The sequence below is a fragment of the Anneissia japonica genome, unplaced genomic scaffold, assembly GCF_011630105.1.
Source record: "Anneissia japonica isolate Jap-2015-1 unplaced genomic scaffold, ASM1163010v1 scaffold1511_len2985839_cov193, whole genome shotgun sequence".
In the NCBI taxonomy this organism is placed as follows: domain Eukaryota; kingdom Metazoa; phylum Echinodermata; class Crinoidea; order Comatulida; family Comatulidae; genus Anneissia; species Anneissia japonica.
Window position 1 is genome coordinate 1,386,707 of NW_022685291.1, and position 20,374 is coordinate 1,407,080.

The 20,374-nt window shown below is 34.8% G+C and overlaps 2 protein-coding genes and 1 non-coding gene across 5 annotated transcripts; 2 read left to right on the forward strand and 1 right to left on the reverse strand.

Moving 5' to 3' along the window:
• Positions 1 to 13: 13 nt before the first annotated feature.
• LOC117110357 lies at positions 14 to 3,113 on the reverse strand. 3 transcript variants are annotated; one of them, XM_033253060.1, is made up of 2 exons: positions 1,654 to 3,113; positions 14 to 1,413 (listed from the first exon to the last, which is right to left on the reverse strand). In XM_033253060.1, the coding sequence occupies exons 1-2, from the start codon at positions 2,908 to 2,910 to the stop codon at positions 784 to 786; spliced, it is 1,887 nt and encodes a 628-aa protein (XP_033108951.1). In that variant the 5' UTR covers positions 2,911 to 3,113; the 3' UTR covers positions 14 to 783. The 3 variants fall into 3 exon arrangements, with proteins under 3 accessions (XP_033108951.1, XP_033108957.1, XP_033108944.1); XM_033253066.1 differs by having other exon boundaries at positions 14 to 1,409; positions 1,650 to 3,113; XM_033253053.1 differs by having other exon boundaries at positions 14 to 3,111.
• A 5,628-nt stretch (positions 3,114 to 8,741) lies between these two features.
• Positions 8,742 to 20,165, forward strand: LOC117111022 (aprataxin and PNK-like factor). The gene is made up of 10 exons (XM_033253886.1): positions 8,742 to 9,234; positions 10,252 to 10,323; positions 10,914 to 11,089; positions 12,643 to 12,838; positions 13,728 to 13,854; positions 14,453 to 14,700; positions 15,790 to 16,091; positions 17,190 to 17,352; positions 17,683 to 17,725; positions 18,536 to 20,165. The coding sequence occupies exons 1-10, from the start codon at positions 9,136 to 9,138 to the stop codon at positions 18,757 to 18,759; spliced, it is 1,650 nt and encodes a 549-aa protein (XP_033109777.1). The 5' UTR covers positions 8,742 to 9,135; the 3' UTR covers positions 18,760 to 20,165.
• Trnae-cuc lies at positions 9,291 to 9,362 on the forward strand. The gene has a single exon. It is a non-coding gene; the product is annotated as a tRNA-Glu (tRNA).
• Positions 20,166 to 20,374: the final 209 nt, after the last annotated feature.

The window sequence follows — 20,374 nt, forward strand, 5'->3', positions numbered from 1 at the left end:
ATCCTTGTATTCTCTCACTCCTGAAGATTGCATTAGCATGAAACAGTCTGTAGAGTGATAATACCCAGTTCTACAAGTTCTACATTTTCAATGCTCTGCATTATCACGTTCCTGTATATTTTTATAATTGATTATTGTTCCTGGTTGTGCCCACTTTATAATTTTAGTTTTCGTTCTCGGCACCATACCTAATATAAAAAAACACATCATTATGGGCAAAAACAATACAATACTTGTTAATTTATTTACTATAAATCTAGTATGACTAATCCAAGCATGAGAAAAATAACAGGAGGATCCAGACTGATATCCCGTATGAACAATAGCAACTACACAAGGAGTGTTTATTGAAGTAGGTTCCCACTATTGCATTAAAACACTAAAATAAAATGTTCATATTTTTTAAATTAAAAATCCCTTTTCTTTGGAATGATGTAATAATCAAATATAAATGTATATATTAAAAACATAATTTCGAATATTAGTGATCATCACCATTTTTATTTGGATATAGGCCTTTTTTAGATTTGCAAGGTATTATGCATCTTGTAGGCTATGAAATCTACACGTTTTATACATAATTGATCTCATTATAGGCTATGTTTTATAATATATCCTAATTTTTGTGTTTTATAATATTATCCTAATTTTGGTTGTGATTTTCTTGATCTATTATTTCATTTAACAGATATACATCATGAAAATACCATTAACAGTTAGCATAGTCTATGCAATGCTTGAATATGTAAAGTCCTGTTCCATGTTATTCGAAAGGGTGTTATTTTATATTTTAGTCCCACCAGGGTATGTGATAGGTCGAACTTCAGACGCTTTCTTGTGTGTTCTATCCGGCTTCGCGTATAGTTGTGGTAAATGTTCAGATGAAGCAGTTACACGCTTCTTATTCGGCTTACTGTACAGATCATCAACCGAATCCGATCGGTTTGAGGACGTGTTAACATTTTTAGTAGATCCCAAAATATTTTCTAGAGACTGATGAATTGATTGTCGGTGTTTTATAGGCTTTGCATATAGATCTCCAAAATCAGCAATTCCATCAATTGACCGTGTATCTGGGTTCTGCTTGTCCTTTATTGGTTTTGCATAATATGAATCCCCAAAATTAGCAATTCCATTATTTGATTGTGTATCTGGGTTATGTTTTCTATCGACTGGTTTCGCATATAGATTTCCAAAATTAAGTTTTCCGTTTCTTGAACTTGAAACATGGCTCTGTTTACTTTTAAACGACTGTACGTACAATTGGTTCTGCACCTCTACCTCATCATCGTCAAAACTGTTAAAACTACAAAAACTTCTCAAACTGGCAATTGATCCCGTATTCGCGTATGTTTCGAAACCCCTTGGTGTCTCCATTTTAGGATCATTTTCTGCGACACCATGTATATCTACCTTGGTGTCATAGTTGTCATTGTTCAGTTTACCTCTTACAGGAGGGGTTAGGTGGCTTCCCTTACTGCATTTAAACGACTGTGCGTACAATTGGTTCTGCACCTTTACTTCATTATCGTCGAAACTGTTAAAACTACAAAAACTTCCCAAACTGGCAATTGATCCAGTATTCGCGTATGATTCGAAACCCCTTGGTGTCTCCATTTTATGATCATTTTCTGCGACATCATATATATCTACCTTGGTGTCATAGTTGTCACTTACAGGACGGGTTAGGTGGATTCCATTACTGTAATAGCTAAGGTTTATTTCATTGACGAAAGTTGGATTTTCTAGCGGTAAACTGTGAACAATAGCATCCGCTGAGTGTTCCCGATATGAAGGCTTTGCCAAGACAACCGGTTTATCATATGGTGGCTTTTCCTGTAACCTTCTCCGTCTTATTAATATGAAAAGGATGAGACATATTAATGTCAAGAATATTAATCCTCCAATCACAATTGCTACTATTTTGAATATATTAGATTCATTAATTAATGAAATGATGACAGTGTTGCTGCCAGTTAATCCAGACGTTGTCACTGCCTCACATTTTATTTCTGTGTCTGCGTCATCAGATTGCAGATTGTTCATAATTAACGTTGTTTTGTCGTCTGTTACATTATAAAAAGAGTTGGATGTTGCCATTAACTGGTTATTTACAGTCCATATATAATCTGTGATGTTCCATGGAGTCATTGCTAAGCATGTGAATTTTAGTGAATCTCCAGTGTTAAATGACGTTGTGGAAGAGATTATCATGACAGTTGGAGAAACTCGTATATCTATGTAACATGTTTGGTTCAATGTAGCAGCCAATCCCTCTGCTTTACACATAAACACCGCTTCTTCGTCTTCAACAGTCAGTAACCGAGTACTTACATTGAAATATGAATTATTATCGCCCATATTTGTCAAATCATCATGTTCCATCGTGACTCCGTTTCTGTACCATTGTAAAGAAGGCCTGGGATTACCACCACTAGCTCCGCATGTCATCTTGACTGTTTTCTTAGTGTTGACTGTTGCGATGTCAGCTTCACATTCTGGATAAATCGGGTCCAACCGTGATCCATCGATGACTGTTAGGGTAGCTGTCTTTGATTTAGACCCAAATTGACAGTAGTACCGACTTTGATTATCCTCAATTGTAGTGTTTAGTATTGTTAAGCTGCTAGCTTGTCTTGTGTTTCTTAATACAAATTCGTATCCATTTTGTGTATAAGATCCCTCATTTACTATCAATTTTGGTTTCTCATAATCATCTTTAAACCATTGCCACATGTGGGCAGTAGATGTGTCTACGACTTCACAGTTAAAAACAGCATTTTCCTGAGTAAACACATCGAGACTTAACGGATGTATACTAGTCACGGCAAAAACAAATATACGATAACCATAAATTACAGATATAATTAGGCACCAGCCAAATCTGGTCTCACAACGGCTTGCTGTCATAGCGATTATCTTCTAAAAAAACCCACATGCTAATATGCACACGGAAAAAGTGTATTCACCAATGACTAGGTTAGATCACTTGACCGTCTGCAGAAATCGCAACAAGAAGATCATCTCTTTATGTTTTGTTTTCTAGTGCCTTTGCGGTGATACCGTATATTTTAGTGCTCGAGAAACTATGTATTCACAAGCCTATCTAGCTATGAATCTATTTTCTTCCTGCCTTTGTTCAGAAACGAGAACGTCATGCATCAGCAGTGCTTACAGCCAAGTGGCTGTAAATTCTTAGTATTTTTTAAAACCCCTTTTGTGTTTAAGCATAGTAAAATAGTTCAGTCAGTGCATGAAAGATGAAGTTTGTTATATGATTACGAAGTATTATGATGACGTCATGATGGTATGACTTCCTGCATTCTTTGGGAGTTAGTATTTTCATAAACTTTGAACAGAAATATTTTACAATATTTGTGCATTCTTGGATAACCATCATTATCTTTGCCAATCAAAATTTGCCAATTTAACTCGTTTACAACCTTTAGATAATTAAGGTCTTTCATAATTCCAGTAACGGATCAATGTTGAACAATAATGTTTTCAATCAAATTTTAGAGCAACGGTTTTGGGGGCAGGGACTATTAATAATAATAATAATAAATAATAATAATGATGTTAATAATAATAATAATAAATAATAATAATGATGTTAATAACAATATTATTATCTCCGCCAGGAGATATATGTTTTCAGTCGTGTAAGTTTGTGTGTGTGTCACCTTTTCGTATTTGGGTGGGTGTGAAAATGTCCCAGACCAGATATTTTAAAAACTAATTGGCTGATCTGAATGAACGTTTCGTGAAATTTTAACCAAGTTTTAGGGAAGAAACTATCAAAGTTTAGTGACGACCCAAATTGGGATGTTAATTTGAGGGTCATTAGATCCCAAAACTAAATCTCTCTAAACTGTATCAATGGATCAAAGTGAAACTTTCCAGAATAGTTAGTCATGTTTCAATAAAGAAATGTTTTGGTGAGGATCCGAAGTAGGATGTGGATATGAGGACCATTTAAAGAATGTTTACCATACACCGTAGGCAGATACAATTCTGTAAGGCCCATGTATTCATTTCAAAGAGAGCTGCTTGCATCGCCATTTCTACTTGCAAAGAGTAACAGTCCTTTCTGCATTTCATTTAATTTATTCATAAAAACTGGTAACTGGTAAACTGGGGTGAATTGAATATATAATATAGTGCATTTTAAAACTGTTTAAACTGTGCGTGCTAAAAGATGTCTAAGAGATAAATTCAGTATGAAGTGGATTAAAGAGAGATTAGAAATAATACTAGTACAATTATTGTAACCATATAAACAACGAAAAACAAAAGAAACAAGAATTAATTTACATCTTTTCTCAAGAGAAATTCAACCAAGTGCTTTTAACCTATCTGGATAAGACATTTCCGCCATCTTGGCTTTAAGAACCCCTTAGTAACTCGTATTTGGATACGTTCGATTCAATTTGGTTTTTATATTAATTGGAGATATGCTCTCTACTGCGTGCCCTTGTTAAAATTATTATTATTAGACCAAATAAATAATGTACTCACCACCAATGTTGAAGGCATTATCAGTATTCAAATGAGGTTTAATCTATGCAGCAAGGTTGTGGAATTGTTTTACGTATTTGTTATCCAATCAGTACTTAGTTTCTGTTGTACTGTATGGGATAACAGTATAACCAAGGCCGACCATTGCAGGCTAGATAGAGTGGTTAGAACAGCTGGTAAAGTAGTAGGAAATAACGTGGTCGAGCTCGATCTTTACTCTGATCTTCTCTATAAGAAACTATACTTGATTATAGCTGATAAAACACACCCTTTGCATGGGGAAATAATGGTTAATAAATCCGGAAGAATTAGAATGCCGAGTATTAAAACTGGAAGATTTAGGAACACTTTTCTGCCGTCAGCAATTATTGAATTTAATAAGAGAAAATTAAGATAATGTATGTTGTAAGTGGAATGTAGTTAGAATTGTGTTTTTGTGATACCGTTTGTGCTTTCTAATATATTTATATTTATTTTTATGCTGGAGGAGGGAGGAGGGACAATTTCATAATTGTCATCATAATAATAATAAATAATAATAATAATAATAATAATAATAATAATAATAATAATAATAATAATAATAATAATAATAATAACAATAATAATATCAACAACATCATTATCACCATTATCATTATCTATTTTCGCCAGGAGATTTTTAGTCGTGTTTGCGTGTGTGTGTTCAAAATATTTCAAAAACGGCTGTACATAATAATCTAAATAAAAGTTACAGGAGGTGTAGACCCAATGTCGGCTCACATAGCGCACAATATTATACACTCTCGCTATTATCATTGCAGCTATATGTCGAGTCTCACTAACGTCGAGATAGTTGACCTGTTTTTTGACTGATTTAAAAAAATATATAGCTGTTGTTTTTGTTCTAATGTATTTTTCTTTTACCATCTCGTTTTTCTATATTTTTTCTGACAGGCACTTTTGTCTCTTGAAAATATGTTGGGATCTGGGAAAGATAACACGTCTTCAAACCGATCGGATTCGGTTGACGATCTATACAGTAGGCCAAATAAGAAGCGTGTAACTGCTTCATCTGAATAGTTACCACAACTCTTCGCTAAGCCGAATAGTACACACAAGGAAACGTCTAAAGCTAGAACTATTACATACCCTGGCGGGCCTAAAATAGAAAACAATACCCTTACGAATAACGTCGAACAGGAAATTACGTATTCAGGCATTTTGTAGACCTGTGGTCGACGTCGCCAGTGGCTCCATTTCCAATATGGGTCTTGAGTGACTTATTGAAGGTCGTCAAATCGCATCTGGGTCTAAATATATATATATATAATACATACATACATACATATATATATATATATATATATATATATATATATATATATATATATATATAATATACAGTATATATACGTATATATATATATCGAATAAATCATCGAACAAAATATTTTTTAGATAAAATAATTTGATGAAATGTCGGCTATTGTCTTCAATTTGTATTAATGTTTGGCTGTTTTCATCCGATTTACGAATTGATGACCTCGAAAAAACATCGCTATGTGCCGCAGCGCGCCGGTTTGTTGAATAGTACCGTACTTGTGTTTCAAGATACACAGAATTATTGTGTTTTCATACAACGATGACATAAAAACTCTTTATAATTTTATTTCATTGACCAAAGAATGAGTTTCAGTTGAATTTAAAATAACTTATAGCAATAATTTACAATGCAAAATTCATTTATAATATGAAATCAGCAGTAATGTATTTAAAACTACAATAGCTGTATTATGTTCCCAATATTATTCCTTGATGTGGAATCTGGAAGCTGGAGGGCTAAAATGCAAATTACGATAGCGCACCGTCTTTTGGATGAGACATTTAAGCCTTGGCCCCTTATGCAGTATGGCCCGTGGGCACGTTAAAGAACTCTAAACTATTCGGAAAAAAGTAGTGGTTTTTCTCCTCCCGATGTACTACTCAATCACCACCAGAAAAACCCCACTAGTAATACGTCTTCTTCAGACTTTTGTGGGTTATCCTTGATGTTTACACCAAAATAATTCAATCCAATCCACCAAATATTCTTTTTTTCCTTAAATATTGAGCTTTCTGTCGGATGCATGTATCATGAATAGAGTAACGACTCAAAAATACGGGTGCATGTTATAAAATATATCAGAATATGTTTGTATGCAAATTTGTCTTTGAGTCCGGGCAACCCACTGAGATCTAAAAAAACTGCTATCAACAAACGATAAAGATAAAGTTAGTTCTAACTATATTTGGAAAAGCGTTGGAAGATTTGTTAATTTAGTAGACTCACAATTTTTTTTTGTAAAATAATAGCTCATGGCTACTTCCCACCTAATTTTCCCCACGGATTTTTTCCACCCGGGATTTATTTTCCCGGCTGTGTTCCCCCATTTTTTTCGATGTATTATTACTAGTTTTCCTACTGATTTATATGTTTTTTTCAGGTTATTTTTTATTATACGTTATAAGGCAGAACATATTATTTTTATATTTTTTATTTTGTGGTTTTTCTATATCAATTAATTATTGCCTAGTCGTTGTAAGGTTACAATATAAAGGTGTGCCGATGATACAAAATCGTTATCCACTCAATTGACAAAATGACTCTTGATCCACTAGCAATACAGTACTGAGTAAGCCTAAAGACACATTGTAGGAACGTTTTAAAAAGTTTAAATTCGGGTTTGCATGAAAAATATAGGAAGTAAAATAACGATATCAAAATTATTTTCTTATCGTTCTGTATAACTATTTTGTCTTCACCAACAAAAAAAAAACAAAAAAAAAACTCCGGCAATGAGCGGCAATGAGCGGCAATGAGCGGCAATACTATTTCTGTACCTCTACATTACTTTTGAGGTCAGTGCCCATAGTGATTCTCTTCTACGATTATTACGCCTACTTTCATTTCAAATTATCTGTGTTGGTAGCATAACATGCCTATATCATTAAATATATTTCATTTTATTATTGTTATTTAATTTTATTTAATTATCAGTATTAATCTTATGTTAACTTGTTTTATAAAGTATGCGTATTATGTATTTTTTATGGGATTACAACCCAGAAAAACCTAGCCGCAGGAAGAATCTTAGATGACCCACCCTTTGATAATTCCATAATTCGTTTTATCATTTTATTATTTTAACATCAATTTTATTTTAAAAATAATCTTTAATTCATATACAGTATTATGCTTATTGCAGTAGAAAAATCAGGCCTATTCTTAACAATAAATAAGCATAGGGCTACATTTATATCTGTAGGAAATACAGTTACAGATTTATTTATTGAAACAGCTAACTTAAATACGATAACAAAATTTACAATAGGATAAATTTGGAAGGAGCTGTATAGGATTTTTTCTCACGACATAAACAACTCCACTCCCTAAATCTCATATTGAGATTTAGTTTGTGTACAGCATCGTGTGTGTATGTTTGTCGTGTGTAAGGGATTGTCACCTACAAGTAGGACAGTGATATATATTCGCTATTGGCAATCCTTGGCACATGTGTTGTGTGCCTAAAGAAAGAATAATAATAATAATAATAATAATAATAATANNNNAAAAAAAAAAAAAAAAAAAAAAATATATATATATATATATATATATGGCCTCTATACATTGACTGATATATATTAATATTATATTTTATTTATATTTTAATCATGGGGGAGACTTAGGAGATGATTTTTGTACCCTCTTTATTACACCTATTGGGATTAAATGATGACTCTCAACAAGGAGTATTAAAATAAACATCGAATTCGAATACCACCTTGCTCTCACCAATTAAAAGTGATGAACCGTCACCCAAACAGTAGGTTGGATTATCTTTAACTTACACCGGAAATAATGCCTAAAATGAACTTTCCATTGCAATTGTGAATAAATTGGGTGTGTTTTAGAGGCATACGTTTTATAAACTCTAACATTATTATCTATCAAAACATAAGAGCCTGATTAATACCATGTACCTCCGCCCCATGAGCCTAAAAATTGCCGCATTTCTATTTAGTATTTAGCGATAGGTTTATCGTCTAACCATAGTTTTTAAAATAACACATAATACCATTTTAATCAATAGTAAGTCCAACCACTATATTTTACATTTTTATTATGTAATGGAAATTGTAACTTCAAACAAACAAACTTTAAATATTGAAAATATTCAAATTGACTAAAAAGTGTGTTAACCGTGCGGCTAATCAGTGTTATTCGTCTTCCGACGGCAAGCGTTCGTCCCCTCGATGAATCATCCTGTAAAAGGGAAGACAGCGAAATTACTTTCCCGTCGAAAATCCGAGATGATTGCAAATTGCATATAATTTAACATTGACTGCTGCTGATTTTATGTGAATTTACCAGCATTTGAAATCCCATTTAGCGTCAAATCTACGCCTAGGCCTAGGCCATCTATTGTAATTTTTATCGAGCTGAGATTCGTTTATCAGAGAGTAGTAGGTTGCGGGGTTGTGGTGGCGTTGTGTAGGAGGCCGATGATCGATTCCAAGAAGACAGCAGCTAACAATTACACACACTGAGGCTAAAATCAAGGTTGTACTGAAGATTTTAATTATAATTTTAGCAACATGTCTGGTGTAGAACTGAAAATATGCGACGGAGAAGCAAGGAATAATATTCTCATTCCAATTGGCAAAACAGTGATTGGTCGTGGGCCATTTTTAAGCGTAAGTACAGTAACACGTTTAGTCATGATGTAGGCTAGTGTAAAATAATTGTGGTTTCCCATATGGTCTAGTGGTTAGGATCCGGCGCTCTCACCGCCGTGGCCCGGGTTCAATTCCCGGTGTGGGAATTTTTTTTTCGTAATATGCTAGTATAGGGTCATGGAATTTACAATAAAAAGAATTCTCTTATACAACTTTCCGACTAATTTTCCTTTCAAGAATGATAAAATAAAGGTTGAAACTGAAAGGTTGTTTTCGATTGAGCACAGGCCCGGCTGCATAATAGGAAGCTTTCGATTTGTGCGACGACGCGACACTAGTATGGTTCACTCATGCGTGACTGTCCTACCTGGTGTCCTACGTTTTCTGGAAACGTAGATTTGGCCAAATTGCGTTTTAAAATCTACTCGACGAGGTGACCTTAACGTTCTCGCATGCGCAGATGACTTTTATTGACGTCATTACGTTCTACGTCCTACTGTCATCATGCATTCGAAAGCTCCCTATTATAGCTCAACAACAGGGGTCAACAGGGGTCAGTGAGAAGAGACAACCGTGGACCCTGGTCATTCAAGACCACAACAATATCGTTCGACTAAAATTATTGATTTGTTATTACCTAATATTTTTGTCGAAAAGCACAAATTTGGGCCATCCTAAGCCATAAAATCTGTCCCATCCCCCTGCCCATTCCAGGGATTTTATTTTGGCACCCAGATTGAGGTTCTCATGGCACCTTGGTTTGGAAGCCCCAAAATTGTGCTTTTGGACCACAATATTATGGAAAGTCAACCAAAAATTATTTTTGTTGTGGATATAATAAATAATATTATTTAAAATAATATTTTTAATCTGACCTCTCTATAGTGTCTTACAGCAGGACGGTTCATGCTTGCTCGACGGGGAGGGGGTTGAAGGGTGCAACGCTGGCACTGCACAGGTTACAGATCACTGTGCCTTACATGATCATGACCTAGCCTAAATATTTAGTCCTTATTTTTCACTACAATAATACAGGTTGGAGATAAACGAGTTTCGAGGAACCATGCTATATTGGAAGTGGATGATGGGAAGCTAAAAATTATGTCTGTAAGTAGACCTATATTTCGCATTCTAAGGTTATATTCAGACTGGGACTGTACTGCACAGAAGGTAACAAAATGCGTAGCTGTGGTGTCTTATGCTTTGTTCGACGAGGAAGGGGTTAACGCTAACACTGCTCATCTGAGCCTCCTAAATTTTGTATTGCTTATTTTTCGTATTCAGACTGGGATTGTATTTTGTATAATTCACAATTTTATTATCATTGTTAGTATGCTCAGACAAAAAGCAATGATTTGCGATGGTAAGTGGTGTATGCGATGCTATGTGCCCTTTAGTGAGGCGCTGAACAAAACAAATTTAATCAGGGAAAAGAAAAAAAACTTGCCTATTTTTTACAGATTGTTAGATTCTAATTCCACCACCCCTTTAAGCAAATCCTAGCACCAACAATAAATAAATCTTAAGTAATCATAAACATGAAGGTCCATAAAGGTCCCTACATTATGCAGTATGTAAATTTGTGTACACAGTACTGCATTATTATTATTATTATTATTGATATCATCATCATCATCATTATTAATTTTTATTATATTGTTGTTATTGTTGATATTTTGTTTCTATTTAATTTGTAGACACACACTAATCCAACATTCTTCCTGGAAGGTGCAAGTGACAACCTGACTCCCTTGCCGAAGGACACTTGGCACAATCTAGGAAATGGAGATCGGTTTTCACTGTTGCCAGATCAGCATATCTACGAAGTTGTTATTGATGACCGACCAATCAACAAAGACTCACAAGGATTTTCGTAAGTTGGAATGAATATGATTTTCATATTGAATTTATGCTAATTACTATCTGTATTCCTTCAAAACTTGATTATTGTAATTCTCTGTTATTTGTTTTTCCTCCTTTTTTATTTAATTAAATGGTTACACCAAAAATCTGTCTTCATTGTCTTACTCCTATTTTGATAAATCTACACAGGCTACCTTTTCGAAAACAAGTTTTAAGATATCAACTATTGTATTTCTGTAAAATGACCAATCTCTACATACCCATCCTTAGTTTTTGCTCACCAAGTGTATAAATTGTTCTCACTATCAGTGGTCGTATTTGAGTGGTCGTTCTTCGTTAAACCACGCCCTGAGCAGTGGTAAAATCCTACTTAAGGAAGACAACCAGTTGAATAGAAAACTGGTAAATACTCAACAAAATAAAAATGGCTGCATAGTTACCGTGATGCACGCTGCCTAATCAAGGTTGCTTTGGCTTGTGGTAGTATGGGTTTTTTGTAAAAAGAAAGTTTTCATCCAGTTTTTGAATTCTGTTAGCCTACAATTATTTTTTGACTTCATGTGGGTATTATAATTTTTATTTTCTGAAATTTAATCTAAATTATATTAACGCAAATGTTGTTGCTAAACAAGGCCATGTTTCTTTTGGTAACATGGATAATTTAATGCACTCTGGTTTACGTTAATTTTTGTTGTCAACGTAGTCTATTTTACAAACCAGTCGAATGAAAATAATACTCAGCAAAAAATCGTAGTCAACGAAATGAACCAGTCAAAAAGCCCATTCCTACATGTAAAATTAAAATATGGTCAATGCAGCTGTGTGTTTCCTGCTTCATCTTTCTTGTACAATGCGCTCTATTTCTCAAAAACTCAATGGATATTTTCTTATTTAACGTTGAATATCCACTATATCCTGTGTGGGAGCAATTGCTTGAGCTGTTGTGATTTAGGCTCAAAACTTGCTTCTTCTCAGCACTGCCAGTACACTTGCTACTACTGTAACTGCAAACTTGCAGACTTCCCCTAAATGCTGTATAAGTATTTTTTAGGTGTTTAAGAAAAATATCCATAATCATAAAATAATGTGAAGGGCAAAGAGGCCTTGTTGGTCCCTGGTTCATTTTCCATTTCTGCTCTCCTTGAGTGGGCTGAAATGCAAGTTTCAAAAGTGCACTGTCTTTTGAATTGCACATGTAAGCCGTTGGTCCTTGTGTGAAAAATGACCCATGTGCACCTTAAAGAATGCAGTACACTCTTCGAAAAAAAATTGTAGGGGATTGTCTCTCGGTGTACTGCCCAATTCATCACCAGAAGGACCCCACTGGAGGTCGCAGGACTTTAATGGGTTATCCTTGGTGTGTGTTATTTTAATTAAGTAGAATATATTCTACCATTATCCATCAAATATAAATTCACTTTATTTTTACTATTGACTGCTGAATATCCACTATAAATACTTAATGTAGACTTACAGCACCATTGACCTTTGAACAAATCTGTATACAATTAGGATTGTTACCAAACCTGTTAATTATATCTCTTCATATTAACTTTTTTTTAGGCTATCACCGACTAAGAATAAAGAGGAGGAGTTGGAAAAAGTAGAGGATGATAAAAATGAATTAGAAGAAGGGGAAAATAAAAAGAATGGAGATCCCTCAACACCACAAGAGAACAAAAGCAATGGGCAGCAAAAAGGAAATGAGAACGACACAGAAGACGATAAAGAACAAGACCAAACAGCTGAAATTAAACCGGTAAATGCATTATAGCAAAGTATGTGGAACTGCAATCATTGAAATGTAATCCTATCTCAAAAAGTACTTTCACAAACTCGGGGATGTTCTTTGAAAGAACGTAAAATGTGTTTGTATCGAATGCGAGCTCCGTCTATGGAACGCATGTTCAAGTTTCAAACTCTGTTCAATTCTAATAGGGCGCCCCCTATCTTGTGGTAGTACTTTTTTTTTTCATTTCATAGCGTGCATGCAAAATCCAGACAGTCGGACATCTTGCAATTCTATACTATTTGATCATAGGCTTTTCAGTTCATTTCAGTAGAGCATTCAATATTTTTAAGAAAACAAATAATCCTTACAATGGGCACATCCAGAATATAAAACATGGCAGAACATAAAAACATGGGTCACACATTTTTTTTTAAATTATTTTTGTGAAAACTGACAATTTCAATTCAATTTCAGGTATGACTCTTAGTTGAAAATAATGCAAATTTTTTAGACATTTTAAAAAACAAAATTCTCCTGATTCTCATCAAATAATCTCAACAAGTGGGTAGTGTTACAATTTTGAGATGCGATTAATAATTTAAATTGTAAATTATGTCTTTTGAAATAATAGATGTGGGATCCAAACTACTTGTGTAATAGGATTGTGTTATTCAAAAAATGTTTTAGCTTTGTATAATGTTACATATCATGAACTATGTATATTAAAGAATGTTTCCCTGTTGCATAATTTCTTTAGAAATTACCTTTTTTAACTATAAGGTATTTCCCATCTACTGTACTGTGGTTGATTAATTATATGCAAATTCGTTGTAGTGGATCATAGATAAAAAATTGTGATGTTGAATAAAACAATTAAATGTACCTAATTAATTTTCATGTTTATATTTTATTTAAGGATGATGAAAATGTTGTTGTTTTGCCAAGTGGTAAGCCTGTTGCACTGCCTTTGAATAAGCCTAGGAACTTGCCAGCATGGATGCTTGGGTCAGATACAACACCAACAACTAAAGACAGTCCAAAAGGTAGAGGTTTTTTGACATTCACATTTACACAATGTAGCAAGGGACATGCACGCTAATTTTTTCCTAGAAAGGACATGTGTAGCATTTTTTTACAAGAAAAATTTTACATAGGATGCATGCTAGAGAAAATATAGTGGGCATTCCCTCTTGGGTGGTGCCAAGATTTGCCCGACACGGGGATGAGATTCCCAATGGGGGGGGGTCGATGTCCCATTTGAGAGGAAAAAAAGTGGGTGTGATCGGGCATCGGCACTCAAAATCTTTCGAAAGTGGTCCAGGGGACAAATGCTATGAAAAATATGTCAATTTAGTGGTTTTCATAGGCTGATTTAATCAAAATCGAAATTTCATGTTTTCATGCTAAATGTTGAAGATGATATATCATAAACAATTAGTTTCCTTAACTAAGAAAAATAGAAGTTTCATATAAAATGTGCTGACTTTTATCGAAGTTTGATTTGTTCATGTGAAGACAACTGTGTACCATTTATCAAGAGTCATGTGTAACTTTTTTGTATTGTTGCATTGAGTATTATAATAATGGGCTGAACGTTTTCACTGAAATTATAGATCTCCAAAATGTTTTCTTCCACCTCAGGCAGAGGTAGAGGAAGGGGAAAGAAATCCAACAACTCAGATGAAGTGGCAGATGCAACACCTACAAAACCCAAACCAAAAGGGAGGGGGCGTGGCAGAGGTAAGAAAACTGATGCCACTACAAAACCAACTCCAAGAAAAGTACCAAAACGTGAAGTAGAATACCTTGATGATTGGATGGGCAGTGAAGATGAGGATGATGATGACGATGAAGGCAGTGATTGGGAAGAGGAAAATAAAAAGGAACAGGTATTCCATTAATGCACTTTTTCTTGGTCTATTTATAAATCAGTTTGTAAATAGCACCCTCAGCTTGCCTGTGTACAATAATAACATATGTGTATATTAAGGAACACAGTAAACTATTCAGAAAAGTGCGAGGCATTGTCTTCCAATGTACTGCCCAATTCAGCGCAAAAAAGACCCACTGGAAGTAAGTCTTCAACACTGAAGGAATCTAAATGCATCCAAATTATAGCATAGTTGAAATATCCACTGGAACACAAAGTGTAAATTCATTTGTATATTTATTTGAGAGCAGCCTAGTGCAGAAGCTTGGATTAGATAGATTATATTTAATCAGTGTGAACACCAAGGCTATTCCACACAATTCCAAAAACTTATTTCCAGTGGGGTCCTTCTGGTGGTGATATGGCTGTAACCCAAGAAACAATCACCTACTTTTTTCCAAAGAGTGTACTACATTCTCAAACGTGTACGTGGGCCACATTGCACACAAGACCAACAGCTTCAATTTTTCCGAAGACAGTGCGCTTTTTCATACTTGCACTTCAGCCCTCCTGCTAATGACATTGAACTTGGTACCAAAGGTTAACAATGGATCACCACGGTTCGGTGCACACACAGTGAGCTATGTTAATGGCAACCAGTATGTGTGTAATAAACCATAATGATCTCTGTTTCTGGTTCTATTCCATCAAGTTGCTCTCCCTGTAAAACAAACAATTTGATTTACTTGTTTACTTACTTAAACTTGAACTCAAAATGTTTATCTTAACTCCAGGAGTGCTGTATGTTTTTTTTCCCAATAACAGGCTTTTAATTTCGTATTCAATGAGTGACTCTACCTTTTAAAGATTACGTACTCAAGTATCTGAACGTAGTAATAAATTGAGTTTCAATTTTCTAATACAACCAGGCCAGTTTGCCTCAACATGCATCCCATATGGGTGTGATATGACATCATCAACATAAAATTTGTTACAGACAGAGCTTTATTGTACAGTATTTGTTAAATTATTCTGCACAAAATGTGTAATTTTAATCTTATTCATTCCTATGCCCATTAATAAAAATGATTTTGGTTAAATGATTTAGGCAAAACGAAGAGGAAGCCAATCAAGGTTCCCGAGGTCTCCAACGAAGAAATCACCGCGAAAACGCAGCAAGAGGACAAGTTCAGATGAAGAAATTGATGATTTAATGGACGAGGAAGTTTACATTCCTAGACCAACAAAACGAGGGAGGAATGCCTCAAGAAGTAGTTATAGTCAAAGTGTTGACGAAGACGATGAAGAAGTAGCTGTAAAGCCTAAAAAGGATGTGAAGAGGGGGAGTGCAAAGGAGGAGAGTCAGGAAACACAGCGAACCCCTTGCACTTATGGAAAGACCTGTTATCGGTATGACTTCATATTGAAGAGCGGCACTTACAGCCTTATCATAATTGCCATTTAAGCAGTGGTGGCGCCAGCGGGGGTAGGGGGTATTTTTCCCCGTCAAACAGGTCTTTTCCCCTATCGTCTAATGCCACAATGAGGTGGTCGGATCAAAAATTAAAAAAATAATACTTTGGCTATTTTGATGTTATTTTAATTGTCAATCCCTAATATTGTGGCCTAAAATCACAATTTGGGCCATACTAAGCCATAAAAACTTTACCCTGAACCCTACTTTTTTTTATTCCTGAACCCCAACCAGGGCTCTAGTCGGCCCCTTTTTTGGACCCCTCTGTCAGACATGTCAGACTTCTTGACAATGCCTGGTAGGCAAATTTCTGGAGCCACTCCTGCATTTAAGTTTGTATTGCTCTACCATTTACACAGTACAAACCTTTTAAAGCCAGGCTCTGGAGGAAAACAAAATTCAATTTAATTTCTTTATTCATTCATTATTTTACAGACAAAATGTTTACATGTTGTATAAATGAATTTCTCAAGATTTTCTTAAAACACTGCTTCAGTATGTGCTAGATCATTTATTTGTAAACATATATAGCATTTTTTTTTCACTTTGATACTTCTCTTAGGAGGTCATATTGAGGACTAAAAAGTTTTTGGTATGTAGTCATAAAACTTTAAAACAATGATATATGTTTTTCTATTAATTTAATGTAATTGCCCTGAAATAAAATTTTCAGAGTGTATATTTTACCAGCTAAAACTCAAATTTGGCTATCCTTAAGGTTAGGGTTGGAGTGCACTTTTAATAGCCACCACAAAAATAGGCATACTACTGGCAAATTAGAAACAATAATTTTCAGTGCAAATGAAATAAATTTATGATGTAAATTCAACATTAATGTGATTAAACAAACAGGACTTTTTATATTATTTCATTATTTAAGTGTTATTATATAGTAGTATCTTTTTAGAGGCTATGATAAAAAGATTTATACCAGCTGATATAATAAATATTTCCAAACTAAAATGAATCATTGAATATTTTAAGCAATCTCATTTAATTCATTTTCTAAATAAAATATTGTAATTGTATTCTAGAAAGAACAAGAAGCATCTTGAGGAATTTAGTCACTATGGCGATGATGACTATCCAAAGGAAGAGGCAGATGATAATGAAGATGGAGAAGAGAAAGAGGATGAGAAGGATCTCCCAGAATGCCCATATGGTTCTGAATGTTACAGGTTAGCATCTTATGAAAAACCCCAATGACTGAACTATAGGTTTGGTAGTATGTGCATTGTTTCCTCTTTCTATTGTGATGGTTTTTTTGTTTGTAACTGTACCACTTTGGAAACCAGTACACAAGTACTGAAAGTGCCTACAGGTTTAAGAAAGAATAAATAGTGTTAATAATAATCATTTCATTTAATGACCCCTCTTCTGATCAGCTTCCCATTATTGCATCTCATTTAGAATCTTGGTCCCTTAGTAATGGCTTAACCTTCGCTCCAAACAAATGCAAAATTCTTAATGTCGACTTCCATAGAACCCCTACTGTTTTCCCCCCTCTTACTCTTCATGGTACAGTAGTCGAACAGGTCCACAAGACCAAAAAGAAAAGCTTCAGAAATAGGTAAGAAAACATTATATTTTGTCTTTCTTTTTGTATTGTTATTATTATAACAAAAGATACAACATTATTATTGAGTAATATGTTTAAAAATAGTGATCCACATGATGCTTACACCAGGCATAATGTTCTTTTTACTTCAAAACTAGCTCAGAAGTAACTTAAATTGCATCATGTGGATCACTATTTTTTTTAAACATATTACCTTACCTTAAGAGGATAGGTAAGGTAAGGTAACATGATGCTTACACCAGGCATAATGTTCTTTTTACTTCAAAACTAGCTCAGAAGTAACTTAAATTGCATCATGTGGATCACTATTTTTTTTAAACATATTACCTTACCTTAAGAGGATAGGTAAGGTAAGGTAATATGTTTAAAAATAGTGATCCACATGATGCTTACACCAGGCATAATGTTCTTTTTACTTCAAAACTAGCTCAGAAGTAACTTAAATTGGTATTTTGCAAAATGTCTATCTGGTGGAAACTTTGCAAATGATTTATGTAAATATGATATTGAGTTACTAAGTACCAGGGGTGGATCAAGAGATGTCCAAAAGTGGGGGCCGAAATTTGGGCCGATCGAGACAAGAATGTCCTAGGGGGTCCGGGGGCATGAAATTTTTGTGTTCTAGACGCCGGAAAATAACATTTGAGGCGTTGTGGGCTATCGTTTTTTTCTTTTTTTCTTTTTTTACCTCCCAAAAGGGGGGGCCGGGGCCGGGCCGGCCCCCCCCCCTAAACCCGCCCCTGAGTACTATGTCTCAAATTGTACTTAATTTATTCAGTATTTGTTGTTCTTTTCTTGAAGCTAAGAAAAATGTGAATGCTTGTGAAGAGGAGGATGAGGACGATGGTCCCAACACATATGACAGAAATGATAGCTTCATTGCGGATTCAGAGCAGTCCCCTTACGAACCGGCATCAGAGGAGTCGGACTACAACCCTGAAGATGATAGCGAAGACGTGAGAACATTAACAAAAGAAGCAAGAAGTTTTATTAAAAATAAGAAAATGCACAAAAAGGTGCATTAGATTGTGAATTGAAATATGAAAATAAAAAACAAATCTGAATTATGTAAAAGAAAATTAAAATAAAAAAAATTATGTACAGAGTTCTTCAGAACATAAGAAATACTGTAGTGTCTCACTTTGTGAGAAGGTGCCTGACAGATTGAAATAGACAATTGGATGAGTGTTAATACTTAATTATTACTTGCTGTCATATAATTATCTTAGTAAGGTGTGCTAATAATGGCTTTGGCACCTAAATACACTAGACAAGGGGCTTATGCTATGCCAGCTATATTTAGGGCTTGAATGTACAGTTTCATTATTCTTTGTCCTCTGATGATGTTTGTATCTGGTTAAAAGATACTGTATTACGTTTTTCATTAACTTTGTCAATGTTTTTGTAATTTTGAAGAATAGGTTGTTTCTCATTATAAGCAGGTGACTTGATAGAGAAGGTAAATATACACTTGATTTTTATTGTAAAAATGTCCTGAAATCATCATATCCACAATTTGACAGGGAGGACTAAATATTCTTTAAAATATCTAGAATTACAAGACACACAGTAGGACACCTTTAGGACCAAAAAAAGTGTCCTAAATGGGGTTCTATTGTATTTCCTACGCACACAGTTAACTACCTTGTTTTGCTGAGGCTCATAAAATTACTGTTGTAAGTTATCGTATAAAAAGGCAGTAATTCAATGTGATATATGTATCTATGTTATGTCTGGGTAGCCAAGTGATGTGAAAAAATGCTGGTCTTTACATAATTTTAAAGATCTCAGAAATCTATATTTTGTTATGGATGTTTGTGTAATTCTAGAAGCTAACTCATTTACTTCAGTCAGTGTGTAGGATTGTTGTCAATGTATCTTGGATAATTTCCAATGTAAAAAGAATCTTATTCAACATAAATTTAGCACTTAGGCCTATAAAATGCCATGGCATGAAATATACAAAGCCTATAAAAATGCCCCATTATGATTAAAATCTGGGTTGTAGGGTTTGGAGGCATGGCATCTTATCCACCTAGCTACTACAGCTGCACATACTGTAATGATTGATCACTTTACACTCTGCTTATTGAGAACCATGCTTTGATCACTTCCTGTAGCAACATACTGCACTTGCCATGTCATGCAATTTGTACCTACTAAGCCAGGAACTCACTACACCTACGGTCTTCGGAGGGCGTGATTCTGTGTAGAACGCAATGCGACGATGGGTGCACAACTGATCGTTTTTTGTGATAATCAGCTCAGACTACCATAGAAAATCAGCAGAGGATGTCGCGCAATCTTGCGCTTACAAGGAGAGAGTTAGATTTGTTACGATACAAGGCAGCGAGTGCCCAGCTTAAGGCTTGATGCAAGCAATGGCCAATGGCGTATGTAGGAGTTTTGAAATAAGGGGGGCTGATGGGGGGGCACGATGGTGAAGTGGGGGTTTTCGGTTATTAAGTGAGGGTGCACTAGCTTGCAAAATAAGGTGATTTTTAACAACTTGAGCGCGATTTATTTGCTCTCAATGGGGGACTTCGGGGAACTCATTTTTTTGGGGGTGTTTGTGCACCTACCCACAGATATGCCACTAGATGCAAGACCTGATACATACTTTGTCCTGTTTTGGATTCA